Source organism: Octopus sinensis, linkage group LG4 (assembly GCF_006345805.1).
Source record: "Octopus sinensis linkage group LG4, ASM634580v1, whole genome shotgun sequence".
Classification (NCBI taxonomy): domain Eukaryota; kingdom Metazoa; phylum Mollusca; class Cephalopoda; order Octopoda; family Octopodidae; genus Octopus; species Octopus sinensis.
The window spans coordinates 114,287,592-114,309,215 of NC_043000.1; the positions used below are offsets into that span (position 1 = coordinate 114,287,592).

General features: G+C 39.1%; 1 protein-coding gene across 16 annotated transcripts in view; it reads right to left on the reverse strand.

Moving 5' to 3' along the window:
• Positions 1 to 21,624, reverse strand: part of LOC115210975 (leucine-rich repeat and calponin homology domain-containing protein 4-like) — a 303,130-nt gene that overhangs the window by 172,443 nt on the left and 109,063 nt on the right. For all 16 annotated transcript variants that reach the window (XM_036502375.1, XM_036502378.1, XM_036502373.1 and 13 more), the window contains exon 4: positions 10,576 to 10,681. In XM_036502375.1, coding sequence (XP_036358268.1) covers positions 10,576 to 10,681 — 106 coding nt within the window. The remainder of the gene's footprint in view (positions 1 to 10,575; positions 10,682 to 21,624) is intronic.

Here is a 21,624-nt window from a genome sequence, read left to right on the forward strand (position 1 = left end):
TTGAGTGACCACCACTAAAATTGTCAGCATCATCATCATCATTACTACTACTACTACTACATTATGTAAACACTTATTCATTAAACACACACAAACAGGGTAGGTGGTGGGGTGTTCATTTCACAAGTTGACAATATAGAACAAGTTAAGGGCTACCTCTGTGTACAGAGAAAATACACACGTGCGGACAGTTATTTACAGTAGGTGAGGTCCGAGAACCTCACTAGTTACCCTACCCCCACCCCACTCCAGTACCATCACTAACACCACCACCACCACCATCAACAACACAGCAACCACCACCACTAACATAGCTGCTGCCATCAACATCATCATCATCACTCGAATTTAATAAGTTTAATAATATCTTGCACAAGGTGTTACTCCATAGTAGAGAGAGAATGTGTAATAAGAGCAGAAGTTTAATTAATTAGCTACTCATACATGTCTAGAGTAGCAGCAGCAGCACCAAGTGGGAAACACTGAAAACTGGTTTATTTTGTTTTTTTGCTCTGTTTTTTAATAAGTCTGCATCTTCACCACGAGTTCTAAATCTCACAAGAAATTATTATATTGTGTCTCCTGAGCAAGGTAATATTTTTTTCTGTTCACTTCAGTTGTCACCATTTCACAGTTTGAGAGAGAGGAACTGTAGAAAACGGCTCAATACACAACTTAGTGCTCACATATATGAGATGGTGGTGGTGATGGTGGTACATAAAGACACACAGACAGACCTCCTAGACATCTAAATCAAGGCCATCCCAAAGAGTAACAAGGATTCACTCATTAACACATTTTGGAAGCCTCTGCAGTGTTGCTTGACCTGCTAGATATGACAGCTAAATTTTTCTCAAATCACACCTATCTTTAAAGAAAGGACTACATTGAATAATGCAGACCAGGGTAAACTATGCCGTAAACTGGTAAAAAAAAAAACAGGATAGTTACAGTTGAAACATCATCATCATCATCATCGTTTAACGTCTGCTTTCCATGCCAGCATGGGTTGGATGATTTTGACTGAGGGCTGGTGAACCAGATGGCCGCACCAGACTCAAATCTTGATCTGGCAGAGTTTCTATAGTTGGATGCCCTTCCTAACGCCAACCACTCCGAGAGTGTAGTGGGTGCTTTTTACATGAACATTTTTGATTAAAAGTCTAATCCTTCAGGACTGACCAGTGGATAAACCTGTTAATCTATCACTCAGCTTAACACCACCAGCCAGTCCTTGGGTGACTTTAGTGAAGGCCATTCAATTGTAGACATTCTTCAATTTGACAATAATGTCCTCCTTTCGTCCTGACAATCATTGGGAACTCAAGAAGGAGTGTTAGAAGTGAAGAATGTTGCACTTCTCTCCTCCTCCTCCTCTCATCTTTGAAGTCTTACCACCAATAACAGCTTACAATAACACTGTTTTCCAAAACATTCCATCCCTAAACTCCAATCGTTCCAAAGTTTTGAGGAGTGTGGAACCACATCTTGGCCACTACTGTTTTATATTAGATTCAGTACCCCACATCATAAGACAATAATACCTTCTCTGAAGAGAAGCAGTGTAGAAAATATGTATTCTTGTTGTTCTTAGTCTAATAATATATTTTCAAACAATACAAGTTGGTTGGTTGGTGAAAGATTAGAGGTGACAATACACAAAACCTATTTGGACTACATGAACAGGCTCCAGCCCTCTATGTAACAACCAACTGTACCATATCTTTAAAGATTTACTTAGAGAGATATTACTGATATCAAACAACAGAGTCAGCTTTATGACTGCATCATATATTTCCCTTATCTTATGTGTAAAGAAAGCTTAAAGAGAGTGTGTGTGTCTATGTGCTACAGCATGTGTGTGCATATGCGTGCATCCGTGTGTGTGTGTGTGTGTTAGTAGCATTGTGGTAGGCTAGAATTTCCAAAATAGTTTCTAATACATCCAACCTAAAGCAGACTAAACAGCTAACTCCAGAGAATTTAATCTCCAATATCAGAAAAGATATTTAGCAGAAAACCTCCCTGCACCTTCCTAAACCCTACCAACACCACAACTACTATGACCCTGCTACAAATAGCAGCCAAGCCTGCCTCAAATTTCACCCAACTGTCTAAGGAAAACAGCCATATTACACAATGAGATCCTAAGCTCCCTGCACAAAGCAAAATGATGAAAGAATGGGGTAAAGATCTTTCCTGGGTCATACAAATCCATAGGACCAGTTTCTTCAGTTTTTGTAGCATATATATATTCCCACACCTGGATGGGACACCAGTCCATCACAAGATTATTCATATTTCCCAGCTGAGTGGACTGGAACAATGTGAAATGAAGGGTTTTGCTCAAGAACACAATGCATCACCTGGTCCAGGAATTGAAACCACATTCTTACTATCATGAGTTTGACAGCCAAAACCACTAAACCATGCACCTCCACAAATTGATAAAAGAGTCACAGTTGGAATGTCTTTGATCACAAGTCTGCTCAATATGGACTGACCTTAGGGTAAACAGCAAACAATTTTTTGAAAACACTTAGGTCAGGTGTCCAGTCTGAGGATACCCACCCTCTTTGCCTCACACTCACCAATTTCATACATTGACTTAGTAAAAGTCATGAGGACCGTTTCCTTTCACTTGATTAAAAGACCAAAAGAACAACAGCTCCCTTTATACCAAATTCCATCTTTGACATGACAAACTCCATCTAAAGAGGTGGTTTTCAACCATTTTTTGCCTATCCCTTTGATGCTTGTTACTCAACTGGACTGCCATAGCCATTTGATGTAGATATTAAAAAATCCTACTGTATTTTTATAATTAAGTATTATTAGGAATTTTATTAAAAAAATTGAAATATTTTGTGTTTTGAAGTAAAAGTAATTAATTGTACATAAATTTTAACAAAATCTTATACAGACACCAGTTGAAGACCACTGAAATAAAGTTTCATCTTGCTACACATCTCCATACTGGTGATGGTTTGGCTATGTTTGTTAAGGTTTAGTTAGCGGGGACAGGATGGTGTCCATGATCTTTACCAGGGTCTCAGAGACCAGTGGGGGAAGAAAAGAAGCTGCCACACCCCACTAAAATGCCAGGAGGCAGTGCTACTTCAACTACTCATTGTTCTACTTGAGATAGACAACATGACTGGAGGAGATATGCTACGTAAGAATGGTTGAAGCACACCAAAGCAAGAATACAACAGCAGCAGCCGTTCAAGAATTTGAACCTGGAGATCTCCATTTCCAGCGACTTCAAGGGCTACCTCCCAGTGGTGTCGGGCGTCAACAAAGAGCCCTCGACTACAACTAGACGACCAAAGTTTTTTTCTTTCCAAGGTCTGGGGTCTCCCGCCCCTAAGCCCTAGACCATCACCTAATCACCCTTACCCGTCTTGTTGCTTAACAACAACGACAACAGCAGCAGCATATTCTCTGTGTCTCCAGACCCTGGGGCAAGACAGATCATCACACTTGCTTCACAACAACTAAATTGCAAAGAACAATTAATGGAATCTCTGAGAATAACACTAGAGGACAAGTAGTTTAGCAATAGTCTCATGTTGCATCATTCTTCATGGAAACATTTATAATTACTTTGAATTAAAAACAAAATTGTCAGCATTGAAAAGAATTATGTTCCAATCATCTTACATTACTAAACTCACCAACACACACACCCACACCCCACCCTCGGTGGAATGGACAGAGGAGTTTTCCAAAAGTATTGACTCAAATTCATGGCAACATTTTAATAACTTAATGTACTTTACCACATAATAAGTGCATAATATCCAATAGCAATGGTCTTGTTCTCTCTCAAAATGATGCAAAGCTATGTGTGTAATTTCAATAAATTATCAAGAAATCTCATTCGAATATTTTCTAAAAGTACATTGAAACCATAATTTCACACAACTTCCTCTATCCACACACCATTGTCTCTCTAAATTCCAGTTTGAGAGCCAAATGTAACATCACAGATATATTCAAACATTATATAACTACATTCTTACAGAAATATGTTTTATATAAATATACACACACACACACACACACATTATTGCCATTACACTACCAAAAGGGCACAAGGGAGACGGGCTATTCTGAGGCAGTGATTTGTAAGCAGGTACTCTTTCTAATACCAACTCTCTTATAAATTGGTGTACCAATTCTAAAGATATAATGTGTGTGTGTGTGTACATACACACACCAAAGATTGCAGAAAATCCATATCATAGCCCTCCAGATTGTCAGCTCCAGGCAAACTGTCCAGCCCAAGCTAACACTTGCCTTACTACATTACACACACACACAGTACTTGGCTCACAGCTCTGTATTTCTAGATGCAGGATTGACACCTTACACCATTCACGTTGCTTCTATACTCTATGACTGTGTAGTTGTAGGCTAAGGTCAGATTTTATATTTAAATACAAATTTGAGCTATATTTCCTGTGACTGTTGCCATGTAATTTAGTATATAATTGACACATTACAATACTATATATTATATATATATATATATATATATATATATATATACATATATATATAGTGTGTTGTATGTTTATGTCTAGATATAAAACTTGTATACTTCCTTCCCATCCCAGTATTGTTTGCGATATCTTCTTCCTGAGATGATCCTACTACAAAAATGCTGGGTTTGAGGATGGTCTCTCTTTCTCCTCTCTCTCTCCCAGTCTCTCCCCCTCTACAATTGAGCTTCACTCAAGATATCTGAGTGCCTCTCAGAGACAGGGAAACCTCACCCTGTTATGTCAGATGAAATGATAGGCTAAGATGTAAGGTGCAGGACTGCTGCTTGCCAGGTTAACTCATGTCAGTAAAAGAATATAAATGTTACTTGATTGTGATAGTGGTGGTGGAGGTGGTGGTGAAAAGAGCTTAAACTTAGAGATAACACTCCTAGCAGGAAAACTATTTGCCATACAAGTCAATGAGAGCCTCTACAGAGTCACTAAACCTGCTAGAAATAGCAACAAAATCTGTCTGTAAAGAATAAAAAAAAGTGGGTAACTCTTTTACTCTTTTACTTGCTTCAGTCATTTGACTGTGGCTATGCTGGAACACTGCCTTTTAGCCGAGCAAATTGACCCCAGGACTTATTCCTTGTAAACCTAGTACTTATTCTATCGATCTCTTGCCAAACTGCTAAGTTACGGGGACATAAACACACCAGCATCGGTTGTCAAGCAATGTTGGGGGGACAAACACAGACACACACACACACACACACATATATATATATATATATACACATATATGACGGGCTTCTTTCAGTTTCCGTCTACCAAATCCACTCACAAGGCTTTGGTCGGCCCGCGGCTATAGTAGGAGACACTTGTCCAAGGTGCCACGCAGTGGGACTGAACCCAGAACCATATGGTTGGTAAGTAAGCTACTTACCACACACCCACTCCTTTGATAATGTAGTCTGAGAAAGATTGTCTGAAAAGACAGGATAGCCATGACCAGATTGCCTTTCATAACATATCTGCTTATTCAGGGCTGAACTTTGACTAAACAGCAACTATCTGTAGCAAACAAGGAGGGAATTTCTAAAGGTGTCTGTTTAGCATGGAGTCATTAAGAGTAAACTGGTCACTGAATGTTTATACACACATACACACAGCTGCAGAGAGGCCCTCCATGTTGGCAAACTATGTTCTAGTAACGTCTAACGCATAGATATTGATCAGTCAAAGTTTACACATAAACACACGCACACCATGTCAGTTAGCAATGTGCTTGTTTTAACAGTTCTCTGCATAGTTTTCAAGGGAATTACATAAATTATTTATTCACAGCAAGTGAGATAAATGTTGAACATCAAAGATCTATAGTTTCCATTATACAGCCATTTCTAAATGTTGTACACATTAATAAATAAAAAGATGAGCTTGCATGGTTTTTTGCCCCGCCTCCTAATCATTTTAATCTACTCGTTCTATGATTTCATTTTCAAATTTTATTCAATATAGGCGCAAGAGTGGCTGTGTGGTAAGTAGCTTGCTTACCAGCCACATGATTCCAGGTTCAGTCCCACTGCTTGGCACCTGGGGCAAGTGTCTTCTACTATAGCCTCAGGCTGACCAAAGCTTTGTGAGTGGATTTGGTAGATGGAAACTGAAAGAAGCCCATTGTATATATGTATATATATATGTATGTGCATGTACGTGTTTGTGTGTCTGTGTTTGTTGTCCCAACATCGCTTGACAACCGATGCTGGTGTGTTTACGTCCCCATAATTTAGCAGTTCGGCAAAAGAGACCAATAGAATAAGTACTAGGCTTACAAATAATAAGTCCTAAAGGCGGTGCTCCAGCATGGCTGCAGTCAAATGAGTGAAACAAGTAAAAAAGTAAAAGAGAGTAATAACAATCCACAACATATAATACCAGTAATTGCAGTCTGAGAAGCTCAGTTAGAATTTTTTCCAGGTTGAGTAGCCCATCCTGCTCAAAAAGTCCCTGAATAAGGTTTGTTTAAGGATTTTGAACGAAACACCCATGTTTCCAGAGATGAATTATTCAAATACCAAAGTATTCCTCTCAACACATGGCTATGATGCTCCCCCATAATTTCTGCTCGTGATCAGAGATGCACATATCATCAGCTGCCAAAGGTCAAGCAACTGACAAGCAAATCTGTGGTATTGAGCAGAATATTTGCTGTAGCCCTTCTTTCATACCAAGACAAAACAATGTATTGATAGCACTTCCAATCAATTAAGATCAAAAACCATGAGAGCCACTGCCTAGTACTGCATTAGGGCATTATTACTATAACAAGGCGGAAAGCTGGTAGAGTTGTTAGCACACCAGGTGAAATGCTTAGTGGTATTTCGTCTGTCTTCACATTCTGAGTTCAAAAGCAACTGGAGTCGACTTTGCCTTTCATCCTTTCAGGGTTGATAAATTAAGTACGAATTATACACTGGAGTCGATGTAATCAAATAGTCCTCTCCCCCAAAATTTCAGGCCTCGTGCCTATAGAAAGGATGATTATTATTATAACAGGCCTGCTCAACCTCAGGTAAAGCAACATCATTATCATCATCATTATTATTATGAGTTGACATTGGAGCTGATACATGGCTGCTCAATCAGCTAGATATAGCAGCCTCATCTTAAACAAGTCAAGGTGGTGAACTGGCAGAGTTGTAAGAGTGTCAGCACACTAGAGTGTTCATTCTGATTTTTCGTGCCTTGAACTCAAACCCTGCCAAAGTTAACTTTGCCTTTCATCCATTTTGGGGTCAATAAGAATATAGGATCGATTCAGCTGTAGACAGGTGGGACTGCTAGAAAGCCTCGAGGCATTTGTTTTAGCCCTTCATAGTCTGACAGCAACTCCTGCAATGACATTGATGCCATCAATTTGTATCAGTCCTAAAGGAGTGACCTTTCCCTTGAATAACATTGCAGAGTGGTTGGCATTAGGAAGGGCATCCAGCTGTAGAAATCTTGCCAGATCAGATTGGAGCCTGGTACAGCCTTCTGGCTTGCCAGTCCTCAGTCAAACCATCCAACCCATGCCAGCATGGAAAGCAGATGTTAAACGACGACGACGATGATGATGATGAAGAAGAGATATTAGTAAACCTAGTTAACAGCCAGGCTTCTTTCACAAAGAAGCCTTGACCACGTTCATACAAACAGATATAAGTTCAAACCTCACTCACAGAGCGCCATCCTCAAATCACACCTTATGGCCAAAAAAGGAAAACACATCATCATCATCATCATCACTGTTTAACATCCATCTTCCATGCATGCATGCATAGGTAGGACAGTTCACAGGAGCTGGCCAGGTAGAAAAACTAACCTGTGCTGCTCTGTTTTGGCAGGGTTTTTACAGCTAGATACCCTTCCAAACACCAACTGTAAAAAAAACCCTGCCATATTAGATAATCTGGATGCCTCTAAACACATAGCAGGGTCACAGGTGGAAAGCATTTAAATAAAGGATCACTACAAAACAGGGTTGACAGTGGGGTGGCTAAGTGCTACTTAAGGGAGAAGAACAAGCATGTTCTTTATTTTTTTTTTCTACACCTCAACACCACCAATTACTACTACCACCAGTCACCACTGTTAGTAGCACCATCTCCACTGCTACCAGGACCACCACCATCACCTAAAATGTTGACATTCTGACACTGAGTGTTACAAGTAGGCATACTTTGTGACACTTTCACACTATTCTGCCAGATGATAGCCAAGATAATCATCTTAACCCTTTTGTTAGCATATTTCTGTTGAGAAGCTCTGTGTTTCTTTCAATTAATTGTAAATATAACAAAGGATTTACTACAATAACTTAGTTGTCATTAACCCTTCAATACCAACCCAGCTGAAACCGCCTCTAGCTTTGTAGTACAAATGTCTTGTTTTAGAATCAACTAGTTGGTCTGTTCTGGAGGATTTTCAGCTTAAGATTATGGACAACTTCCAGAAATTTCTTGCCTAGTAGTGCTACTAAAAGAAGCACTGCCAATTTAAGATAAACTCAATAGATATGGAAGTGCAGTTAGTCAGTCAGGTATGTCTAAGATTTAGAGAACAATGAAACCATTTTGTATACAATCTCCAAGAACTGCTAATTATTTCATATCTGAGAGAGAGATCTAGTTGTTGACCAAGTCCATCATAAAAACTACAGTACCATCTTTGCTTCATTGTATAGGGTAGGCAGTTTTTCTCTTCCTCATGGTCATAGCAAAAGATATATGGTAGTTATTACAGAAAGTGTGGAGGCACATGGCTTAGTGGTTAGGGTGGCAGCATCATGATCGTAAGATTGTGGTTTCGATTCCTGGACCGGGCGACGCGTTGTGTCCTTGAGCAAAACACTTCATTTCACGTTGCTCCAATCCACTCAGCTGGCAAAAATGAGTAACGGTGCAATGGACTGGTATCCGTCCAGCTGGGGAACACATACGCCATTGAAACCGGGAAACCAGGCCCATGAGCCTGGCTAGGCTTTAAAAGGGCGCATTTATTATTTTATTATTACAGAAATGGTTGAAGATAAACTCTTTCCTCTTCAGTTATGACCTCAATGACTTTTTCAAGCAACATTTGGAGAAGATGGGGATGAAAAGTGGGATGCTGCTTTCCAATAAATCAGTTGAAAGATGATTGAGAATGATGACCATGGCCCAAATGAACAGGCCTACGCTCAGCATGCATCTATAGACTGGGAAATGCAGCTGAGAAAAGTTACTAGCCCTTGACAGTAAGGGTTATCCCAGATCTGTGGAGTTTCATGGTTGATCTTAAAGGACTTTATTATGTGTTTATTATATATATATATATATATATATATATAATATATATATATATATATAATATATATATATATATACACACAAGGGGTGTATGAATAGTCATGAGCCTCAAAAAGACAAAACATGGTGCAAGACTTCTGATGAAGGTACAAAGCTTCAAGGCTCAAAACTTTTCATACACCCCTCGTATATATAGATATATATGTATATATATATGAGAGAAGGTATAACCAATAGTCAACCATAGATTTCCCTATTAACCTTCACACATTTTGTAACCTATCAAAGTAATGCCCCACCTACCCCTCACTATGTGTTGCCCTTGTGACTGCAACAAAGAAAGGATTAGCATTCATTTTCCCAAAGTTTAAATTTACTAGATTTAATCAACTCTTTCCTCTCCAAAATGTATGGCCCTGTGCACTATGTTAATCTTTTCGGTTGTATCTTAGAATGTCCATGTTATGTTATAACTTTGTCTAAATGTTATTAATAAACTAGTTCCGTGAATACATTCATGGAAAGAGGAAGTCAGAAGCCATGCCTAATTAGCACGAGGATGTGTAAGGGCCTTACACGGAAGGTCATTGCACAATGTTGACATGCAGTGGTGGCTCGTAATGTTTAGCCATTGTTATAATATTGTGTAAAAAGAAACCATATAAAATAAAATTTATACATAAACTTGATTAGTTGGCGCTTTAGCCACTGCCAGGTGGTGTGTTTAATTTGTTCACTGAACACTGCCACAAATTCCCCCTTGTTTTTCAAAAATCCCCACTAAATCACAAAATACGGGGTGGGGGTGGGGAATGTGCTCTATTTTTCAAATCCTGGCAGCAACACACTCACACACACACGTATATATAGGTAAAGCTTCTTTCAGTTTCCATCTACCAAATCCACTCACAAGGCTTTGGTCGGCCTAAGGCTATAGTAGAAGACACTTGCCCAAGGTGCCACGCAGTGGGACTGAACCCAGGACCAAGTGGTTGGTAAGCAAGATACTTACCACACAGCCACTCCTGTGCCTATGTTTACATTTATAAATATTGCACCTGGTTAAAACATTTCATCTCTAACAAGAATCACAATCCTTCTAAACACCCCTTCCTCCCCATAGTGCACCCCTTAACACGTACCGTCCCTTAGTCACCCCTGTGTTAAGAACTACTAGTCTTAACCATGGAAAAAGCTGTTCAAATGCAAAATCCCAATTGTTCCAGAGACAATATGAGTGATCAACTTACCTGGAGGTATTTCTACTAATAAATTTTTTCTAACATTTAATCTCCGAAGTAGAGGCAACTTTCCTATTTCAATTGGTAAACGAGAAATTTCATTGCAGCTAACATCCTACAAGAGAAAGGGAAAAAAAAGAACAGAAATTCATAATTTATCCTTTAAATAAAATACATAAGACATTTACATTGGAAAAAAATATTATTTGGCATGAAAAAAAAAATGACCATCCCAAAATATATCAATATTATTCATCAATTCTAGGTCTGAAGAATTTTTAATACAAAATTTTTTTACATGTTTATCCAACATGTACAATTCTGTGATTCCTATTAGCTAATGAAACATGTGTAATGGAGAATAAATAATACCAAAAATGTAATATTGGTATAGAATTATTGCTTAATCCTCAGTCTTTTGTCATTATACAAAAGAGTTAGTGCCTAGTTTTGTATTTGCTGCATCTTCATTTTCACATCTACTAACCATGCTGGCATGGGTTAGAGGGGCCATCACAATGGGAACCAGTTATGAAACCAGAGTTACCACTGCCCTAAATGACCCCATCCCACTCAGAGTGTTTCATTATTGGCAGGGTTTCTACAAGTGGATTACCCAAACCCTAAACAACTTCACAGAGTGTACTGGATGAATAATATCAAGGCACTGTCCCTCAGAGAGTTAGTCCTGCCTTTTTGACAGACTATGCACGCACCCATCTAACCCCTACATTGTCACTGATCATTTGCTATTCTTTAACAGAGTGAATGAAGTACATTTTATCATGGCACCAGAATCACTGGAAATTGCCAACTTGTGTCTGTCCTGCAGAGTTAAAGAGTCGGTATGCTCTATGATGTGTCTGTTCATTAAAGGAAATATGACAAAGAGGAAGAACAGAAGAGAAAGTGTTCGAAAGTTTAATGGGGTAAACAGGGGGGAGAGGGTCAGAGTGGGGGGGTTTGGGGTAGGGCAGAAAGTAATGCAGGAAATATAGTACTTGCTGCTGTTTGTATGTGGTTTCATGTGTAAACCTTCAAGCACCACCATGGTGAGTTTGGGGTGGGCGAGGAGCCGTTAGAAGTTCCCAAATGAGTTGTTACGTAACAATGAAACTGGTTAAATCTAACCTCATGCCTTAGCCACAGAAATAGGCTCTCCACAGACCTAATTTTACAACAATACCAAAAGAAATGCAAGTGTGTGTTTGTGTACACACACACACAATATATATATATATATATACATATATATATATATATATATATATATATATACATACATACATATAAATATATATTCATAACTCATGTTGTATTGGTGCTACAATAAATATATAATTTAGATAAATTGCTTCAGGTCTGGTGCAGACTATATATACACTGCGCATACATAAAACAAACTGAAACTATACATACACATACACACACGTTTTACTTCCCATCAACCTAATTTCACAACAATACTAAAACACATAAAAGTATGTGTGTGTGTGTGTGTGTGTGTGTGTGTGTGTGTGTATATATATATATATATATATATATATGTTCTTAATGCCTTGTGTATTGGTAATTGGTACTCTACTCAAACCAGCAGTGATTGTTAAGCAGGAGATGGAGGGGAGGGGGCAGGAACCACAAACACACATACATTCAAGAAATGACAGCAATGATGATGATGAAGGAAGAAAGAGAAACTGGATGAAGGTGGCGGCGGTGGAGGAGGAAAGTGATGATGCTAATAGTGAAAAGTGGCTGTTGAAAATCCCTGACAATAACTGCCATTGAGAAGAGAGGGTTAGGTCAAGGTGAACCAGGAGAGAGAGAAAGAGAGAGAGAGAAAGAGAAGAAAAGTCTTTGTAAATAAACAAGTAGAGACATGGTGGAGGTGGGGTGTGAACATAGCTGAGAAAGAGAAAGGGAGAAGGAAACTGAAGAGGTGAGACGGGAGGAAGAAGTGCAAGGGTGGAAGGTTTGATGAAGAGAGGACCTTTCTGTATATAGTTTACCAATTCTGGAAGTCTACTAAACACACACACACAATCATTGACCTTTTAACTAACTCCACACAGTAATCTTAAAGCAGAGACTCTACCGGTTCCTTTCTGAGACCTTAACCACCAGTGAAGAAGCCTCTATATATGTGGTCGCTCAACTAGCTAGAAACAGAAGTCTAATCTCTCTCTCTTAACTCTTCAACATTCAACTTTCTCTTGTTTATTCACATTGTTCTGAATTAATCATGCATTATATCATAGCTTTGAAGTTTCAATGAGGTGACTGTTTGATTTTAAAATGACATTGTTGGCTGGGTGTGAGAAGCTGGACAGGGTCAGCTTGAACATTATAAGACAGGCAGATTATTTAGGGCAGATATGACAAGTCATAGCTGGAGTACCTATTTCTTTACTACCTACAAGAGGCTAAACAAAGAGGGGAAAACAAGGACAAATGGATTAAGTCGATAATATCGACCCCAGTGCATAACTGGTACTTAATTTATCAACCCCGAAAGGATGAATGGCAAAGTCAACCTCGGCGGAATTTGAACTCAGAACGTAACGACAGACAAAATACCGCTAAGCATTTCACCCGGCGCGCTAACGTTTCTGCCAGCTCGCCAACATACTCAGATCAATATAATCAACTGTAGTTCCCTAGCTATGGGTTATTACCCTAAGTGGGTGCTGTGTAATACAAAAAAGGGCTGAAAAGATAATCTTTTACTTTTGAAATAATTAATAAGATGTAAAATGTTTGTGAATAGGCATAACAGCCACAACACATGTGCTACAAACAAAAACTGAAGAATATTTTTCCAAATGTTGAATTTCTCCAGTTGAAATACAAACACACACAGTTTGGAGGCTGTCATCCCTTATTGTTGTGCCAGAATGGGTTACGATAGTAAAAGGTCAAGAACTACTAAAATAAAAACCCTTGAAGCTGGTGTTCCAGCATGGCCACCATTCACAGCCAGAAATCAATCCCAGAATATAAGACTTAATGTTCAAATACTAAGTGTTATTTACCTTACATTCCCTTTCAATGCTGGCATGTGTCAAACTGTAAACCTTATTTAGAAGTGAAATGAGCCATAATGAACAATATATTAATCACTAACAGAGGGAGCTGGTTCTTCAAAGTTCTACCAAACACATCTCTGGTCTTACATGACTATCCCATCTTTATCTCAGACACAGAGTCTCTAGGATTACATTATCAGATGCATTCTCATATTTTTTATTAGGTAATAGAGTTAGATTCAAATAAGATTTAGCTGCTATTACAGGCAGGCCATGCAACTCATTGGTCTTTTTATTTTTTAACATTGGTGGTTCTGACACTTAAACCTTCTTAAGACATCTTACATCTTATAAAGAACAAACCTGTATCTTGTATATAAAAAAAAAAAAAACGAAAAAAAAACGAAAGCAAAAAAGCCACCCATCATAGTTTTAGCTGTTTACACAACTTATAAAGTCTATTAAACTGCAGAAGGGACCGGTGAAATTAAAGTAATTTACAACAGAGGAAAACCATGTCATTAATTTGTGTGTCACTTGCTTTTTTAATTATAAACTTCTAAAAGAAAATTCTATTAACCTACATTAATTGCTAAGAGAATAGGAACTTTATTTTAGTAGCACAGTTCTAAGTAGGAGAAAGGGCAACAGCAGACATGACTAGTTGGCAGGGCCTCTATAATAGGCGGCAGAAAAGAAGGAAGAAAGCCCTACAAAGAAGGAGAGGAAGAAAGCATTATCCTCACATCAGTCAGTTAAAAGTACCCAAGTGTTGGGTGCTGGCATTAAGACCATGTTATGTAGAATAAGCCTACCACTCAGAAATCAGCCCCTATCAGTCTTCCACAGTTTCCAGTGAACTAATTTCAATTGCAAGTCTTGGATTGAACCAAAGCTATGGTAGAAACTTACTGGCCCATGGTACAATAGAGAGTGACTGGACATGAATCCGTAAACTTCTGAGACACACAGCCTTGTTTTATACTCTGTCTCCAAATGATTTGCTGTTTTTCTTAGTCAACACATAAATTCAGTTATCCAACCCATCTCTTACATTCTGGTAAAATACACTTGGTTCCAAGATTTTGAAAATAATGAGAAATTCAATAAAATAAATTTGCAATTAAGCTGGTATTTGGAACACAAAACTACCGTGAAATTTTAACTTAGAACACTTTAAAACAAGAAGTTTGTACTACATAACTAGAAAAGGTCTCAGACAGCTTGATATAAAATGTTTAACAGTGTATTTGGGGCTTCACGACATACCACTGTAATATGGGGACACACACCACCAGAAAAAGTCTCAGACAGGTATTAACCTGTTTAACAGTGTATTTGGGGCTTCAGGACATACCACTGTTAACATGGGGGGGGGGGGAAAACACCACCAGAAAAAATTCCCATAATGGCTTGACTTTTTCAGTCTTCTAGCCTGTAGCAGTATCCAGTCAGTATCCGAGCCTGGCCCTCAGTGTAAAAACACAATCTTCAACTATGATTTCAGTTCAGGATCTCAGACAATGTCTTGTTGGCCTTAGCAAGAAATATTGATTCACTCAGGATGGTTACCCCAAATATTGGCACACCTACTGGATTTGTACCTGTCAGGTGCTTCAGTGCATTTGTCTTATAGTTCTATGTCGGTCTTATAGTTTTAACTGTGACCACACACAACCACAACAAAAATAACAAAGGAGACTCTACATGGCCACATGACTTGCAGGAAACAGAAGCCACATCTTCTTCAGATCACCTTCTCAAGTCTTAAAAAAGGAAGTACACAATAGATAATGAAGTCTGAGATGCAGCATCATCATCATTTTACATCCATTTTTCCGTCATGCTCCAAGACAGTTTTTTTTTTATTAGGAACCGTCGTCATCATTGACTGACATTTTAGCACTTCACAGACTATTCTAGGTATATTGGATTGTGACACCAACACAAACATCAGTTGTCAAGACTTGGGGTCTTTTCAACTCAACACTTTCTCCATTCCTTCACTAACCACTTTACAGAGCACAATGGGTTCGTTTTATCATGGCACCAATACTAGGTAGGTTATCAAATTTTCAATGACTCCAGACTACAGGGACCATTTTTGAGCCTCTGTTCCATCCATTCACTCACCAATCACTTTATTGAGTGCACCAGATGCATTTTATCACAACAACAGCAAAGTGTCTAAATATAAGACACAGGATCTTTTATCTTCCACTTGTTTCAGTCATTAGACTGTGGCCATGCTGGGGTACCATCTTGAAAAATTTTAAGTTGGATGAAACGACCCAGGTACTTTTTTTTTTCTTTTAAGCCTGGTACTTATTCTATCAGCCTCTTTCACTAAGTTGCAAGGACATAAACATACCAACACCAGGTAAGTAGTGGTGGGGACAAACACATACACACACATATATATATGCACATACACAATGGGCTTCTTTCAGTTTCCATCTACCAAGTCCACTCACAAGTCTTTAGTTAGCCCGAGACTATAGTCAAAGACACTTGCCTAAGATGCCACGCAGTGGGACTGAACCCAGAGACATGTGGTTGGGAAGCAAGTTTCTTACCACACAGCCTATGGTCAAGTTTAATCTGGGGCTAAACAACAATAACACGTAACTGTAAACTCTACAAATGTAGTCCAAACTATTGTAACGACAATGGTTTCACAGCAGACAGCCGTATAATATGCTGTAACCAAATTCAACATTTCCAGAAAATGACTCACAAACAATGGACAGAATTCTATAAATAAATGACTACATGGGTGGGGGAGGAGTGGTTGGGGTGGGGTGAGGGAGATTAATGGTTAATGGAATAATGGAAATAAATAAATTACAGAGAGAGCTGAAATGAAATTGGAAACTGTCGAGTAAAAATAGTGAAATGGGAACCAGATTTCTTTTAATAAGTCATTGTTTTTTTTAACTTTATAAAAAAAAAAATTATGTAATAGGTTCAGGCATGGCTGTGGTAAGGAGTCTGCTTCCCGACCACATGGTTCCGGGTTCAGTACCGCTGTACAACACCTTGGGCAAGTGTCTTCTATTATAGCCCAGGGCCAGCCAGAGCCTTGAGGGTGGATTTGATAGACAGAAACTGAAAGAAGCCTGTTGTGTATATGTGTGTGTGTTTGTCCCCGCCACCACTGTTTGACAACCAGTGTTGGTGTGTTTATGTCCTCATAACTTAGCAGTTTGGCGAAATAGGGCAACAGAATAAGAATCAGGCTTTAAAAAAAATAAGTACTGGAAATGGTTCATTCAAATAAAGATTCTTCAAGGCAGTGTCCCAGTATGGCCACAGTCTAATTAATGTAAAAGTTTAAAAAATAGATAATACCAACAGAAACATTATCACTACCAAAAGGTAATGCTTATTCACAATTAAAAGTGTATGTTGTGTTAGAACACCCAATACTGCATTAGTTACCATGAGAGGACTTCTCATACGGATTTGTGGTGCATATAAATACTTGTGTTTATATCTCTAGAGGGAAATAATCATCCACCATCACCACTGCTAGGACTACCAGATCATGTGATTTCAGCCTCCCTTGGCCTCATCAATGGTAGGTGCCCAAAGCTAGAGCTAGCAGCATTTCCTCCATCAGCAATATTCATAGAATCTCAGAATCTAGTGTCACAGATAGCCAGTGGATTTATTAAAGAATTAATAGTAATAGAAGCAGTATTAATGCCAAAAGGTGATATTTATACCCACTTAAAAGTGGATGTGTTAGAACACAATTTTATATTGTGCCAGAGGACCTGTGTTGTATACGAGATCATCTGTGGCAAATGTGGAACATCCTACATAGGAAGTACAACAAGAAAACTGCATATACGCCTTAAGGAACACATGCAGGCAGACAATTCTGTGAAGAAACATCTATAGAAATGCCAGACTCGGGAGTTCACAGCGCACACCAAGGCAACACAGCAGGACAGGGGCAACTTCAGTATCTCTGAGGCCATCCTCATACACCAAAAGAAACCTAAGGTCAACAACAGAAGGGAGTTACAGGAAGCTAGCTGGTTGCTATAGCAACACCTTTTTGCGCATGTCCACTCCACACACGCTCACACACATCGGCAACATTAGTTAATTTCTTGAAAACTGGGTCATAACCCCGAAATATTGAATACAAGGTGAGTCTACATTAATTCATATATTTGTTTTCTTGTGATCTGCCTTGCATTTACTTCTCATTGTTCTGGCCTTACCCATGATCCTTTATACAATATATTCTACACAATGCTGTGGCCAGTACCTCCTGACTGGCTCCCATGGTGGTGGCATGTAAAAAGCACCATCCGATCATGGTTGATGCCAGGTTCACCTGACTGACTCCCGTGCTGGTGGCACGTAAAAAGCACCATCCAAACATGGCCAATGCCGGTACCCACTGACTGGCCCCTGTGCCGGTGGCATATAATAAGCACTATCTGAATGTGATCAATGCCAGGCCCATCTGACTGACCCCCTGTGCCGGTGGCATGTTAAAAAGCATTATCTAAACGTGATCGATGCCAGGCCCGCCTGATTGGCCCCTATGCTGATGACATGTAAAAAGCATTATCTGAACATGATCAATGTCAGGCCCGCCTGACTGGCTCCTGTGCTGGTGGCATATAAAAAGCACCCTCTACATTCTCAGAGTGGTTAGCATTAGGAAGGGCATCAAGCAGTAAAAACACTGCCAGTTTTGTGATTGAACTAAGGGCAGAGAAACGTGCATGGCTGAGTAATTAAGAAGTTTGTTTCACAATTACGATGCCAAAGTTTTTTGATTTTCCTTTTAATCTTTTAGTCTGGTAGGGACACAGTGTCTCTGCTGCATTACCGGCCTCTGAAACAAGAGGGAGATTCTATTATATCAACTCCAGTACTTGATTGTACCTTTTTATTTTATTTTTTAATGAGCACTGAAAAGATGAAAGGTCTAGCTACCCTCAGCTGAATTTGAACTTGGACTATAAAAGGTCATAAATACCAAAAGGCATTTTATCTGATGCTCTAACAATTCTGCCAATCTAACAGCTAATGTAACAGATAATTAAATTACATGAAGCATAATCTAATTTTAAAATATCTCTAGAACCAGTAACAGCCTTCTATGAGGAAATGTGGTAGAATTCCAGGAAATTGCTGCAGATAAACTACTGGACTTTCCAATCTACTGTTGGTATTTTGTTGCATTCCTGAACGGATCACATGCAGCTACAAGGATTTACAGGCAGTAAACCTAGTGGGAAAGTTGCCAATCTGTTCAATAATAGCTTGTTCAAAGGGAGATATCTAACACATCTGATTAATGCAACAAAGAAGCTGGAACGAAGCTCCAGCTTTGTAGACTATAAAGGTGGAGATTTGTGAAAGGATTAGAAAGGGCAGAAAATAAGGTTCCGACTATACCAGCTTCACCAAATTCAAGAGAAATTGCAAATGCCAAAGGCACTTGACAAAACGAAATAAAAAAATCTGCAAGATAAAACTAAAACTCTGAACAAGAATTTCGCTTCTGCCAGGGAATGGTTAAATTAATTTGAAAGGCCTTCTTGTTGTGACCATCCCACTTTTTAATTCAGACAAAGTGTATCAATTACTTACATCAGAGGCTCTCAAAGTGGGCGCTACCGCCCTGCCCCCCACCCCGTGGGTGTCCAGAGGGTCCAGATGGGCGCTGGTGTCTGAAGAGGCGGTAGAGAAAAAGGAGGCATTGGGAGAAAGGGATTGGATTGGGGGACGCTTATGAATTTATTATTATAGTATTGTATATAAATTATATAATATATTAAATATCAAATGATTCATAGTATATATAAATTAGCAAAATATAAAATATTTACTTACATATAAAAATAGGGGTGGGGGTGCTGAGGGTATTACATGGCCATGAGGAGTGGGGGGCAGTGGCCCAAAAAGTTTAAGGACTTCTGACTTACATTAACCAATGTGCACTTCTCTTTTTCATAATTTCATAAGGTATGATGAGGCAGATTTGGTAGTTATTTCTAGTTGGTTGTATTGTAACAGAGTCTCTGTTGTTGTTACTGGCCAAAGACATTCTCAGCATGGCCATCTCATCTTTTATATATATTTCTTTACTGCCCACAGAGAGGACAAACAAGGACAAACAAAGGGATTAAGTCGATTACATCGACCCTAGTGTGAAACTGGTACTTTATTTATCGACCCCGAAAGGATGAAAGGCAAAGTCGACCTTGGTGGAATTTGAATTCAGAACGTAACGACAGACGAAATACCGCTAAGCATTTCGCCCGGCGTGCTAACGATTCTGCCAGGACTACATTATCAATATGTTTCTTCAATTTTTTAAGCTGACGGAGTGTGGTTTTTAGGGAGATTTCAGTATATCAAATGACTGCACAGAGGTGCCCCTCATTGGCTTTTGTGATTAATCATATGATGCCGGAAAATAAACCAAATCAGGAATATAATTTGTCTTTACTGCACAACTTGGTACACATACCATAACCAACTGCACAACTTGGTATATGTATCATGTTATCTGACACAGACATCAACAGTGATCTCATGTTATATAATGTATGGAGCAGATATGAAACCATGTTTAATCTATCACCGAGATGACTGCTAAAAGGTGACTGGCAGACAAAGAGAAACAGGATTGATGGCAATCATGATAACGGTGGGTGGTGGTAAGAAGAGTGGATAGTGATGGGGTAGATAATGGTTGTAGCTATATGAGAGCCAGTGAATGGTGGTGAACATAATGATAAATACCGTTTAGCCTCAGGCCAGGCCTGATAAAGCAGACTTACAATCAAAAAGGTTACAGACATGACTATTTCAGGTTTTATTTAGACACAGTATATCTAGGACTATATTAACTAACATGTCAATTTTAAAAAAAAAAACATTTGGTTGTAGTAGGCGAGATTTAGCTGCTATTTCTAGCAGGTCAAGAGGTTACAAAGAGACTTGTTTCAGTCATTTGACTGCAGCCATGCTGGAGCAACGCTTTTAGTCAGACAAATTGACCCCAGAACTTATGCTCTGCAAGCCTAGTACTTATTCTCACAGTCTCTTTTGCTGAACTGCTAAGTAAACACACCAGCATCAGTTGTTAAGCAATGGTGGGGGTACAAACACAGACACATATATATATATATATATATATATATATATATTATATATATATATACATGACAGGTCACTTTCGAGTGCTACTGGTAACATGTAAGCCAGTACAACCTGTTGCATAGTCAGGTCGTCATCAACTAAACCGGCAACCCCACCAACCTTGCTTAGTGAGGAGGGTGTTTATTGGACACCCTGCGGGATGAAAAACAAAACCCGTCAAAGGGCGGAGAAACTCTTGAGAGTCAACGGCCATCCAATAAATGTCTTAAGGATATATCATGCGCAGGGACATAGAAATAATTGGACTGAATACCTGATCGTGCGGTTAAACCATTTGGAGTGAAGGACTCCTAGCCTTTGTTAGGGCATCCTTCTAGGAGAAGGTAACTTAGGTAACTGGGATAACTCCGACATAAAACCTGCAGTTTAGTGGTTACCGATGATGTTGACTTGTTCTTCTTTTCGGATTATGACTGCTGTTGCTTAGTGAGTGGGATTGACTCAGTGCACAGCCTTTCCTCACTTTAAAAAAACTCTTCTTGCACAGGCATTGCACGATAACAACATTGATTATGCTTTGTGCAATGGCCATACTCGATAATGAGGGGGCATCCACCATATATATACATATATACGACCGGCTTCTTTCAGTTTCCGTCTACCAAATCCACTCACAAGGCTTTGGTCAGCCTGAGACTATAGTAGAACACACTTGCCAAAGTGCCACACAATGGGACTGAACCCAGAACCAGTTGAAAATTTATTATTGATGTCCAGATGAGAGAGAGAAAGAAGTGATACTGGTGGTAGTGAAAGTAGATTCATCCTCATTTAATGCTTGTTTTCTATGCTGGTATGAGTTGGACGGTTTGAAAGGAGCTGGAAAGCTGGA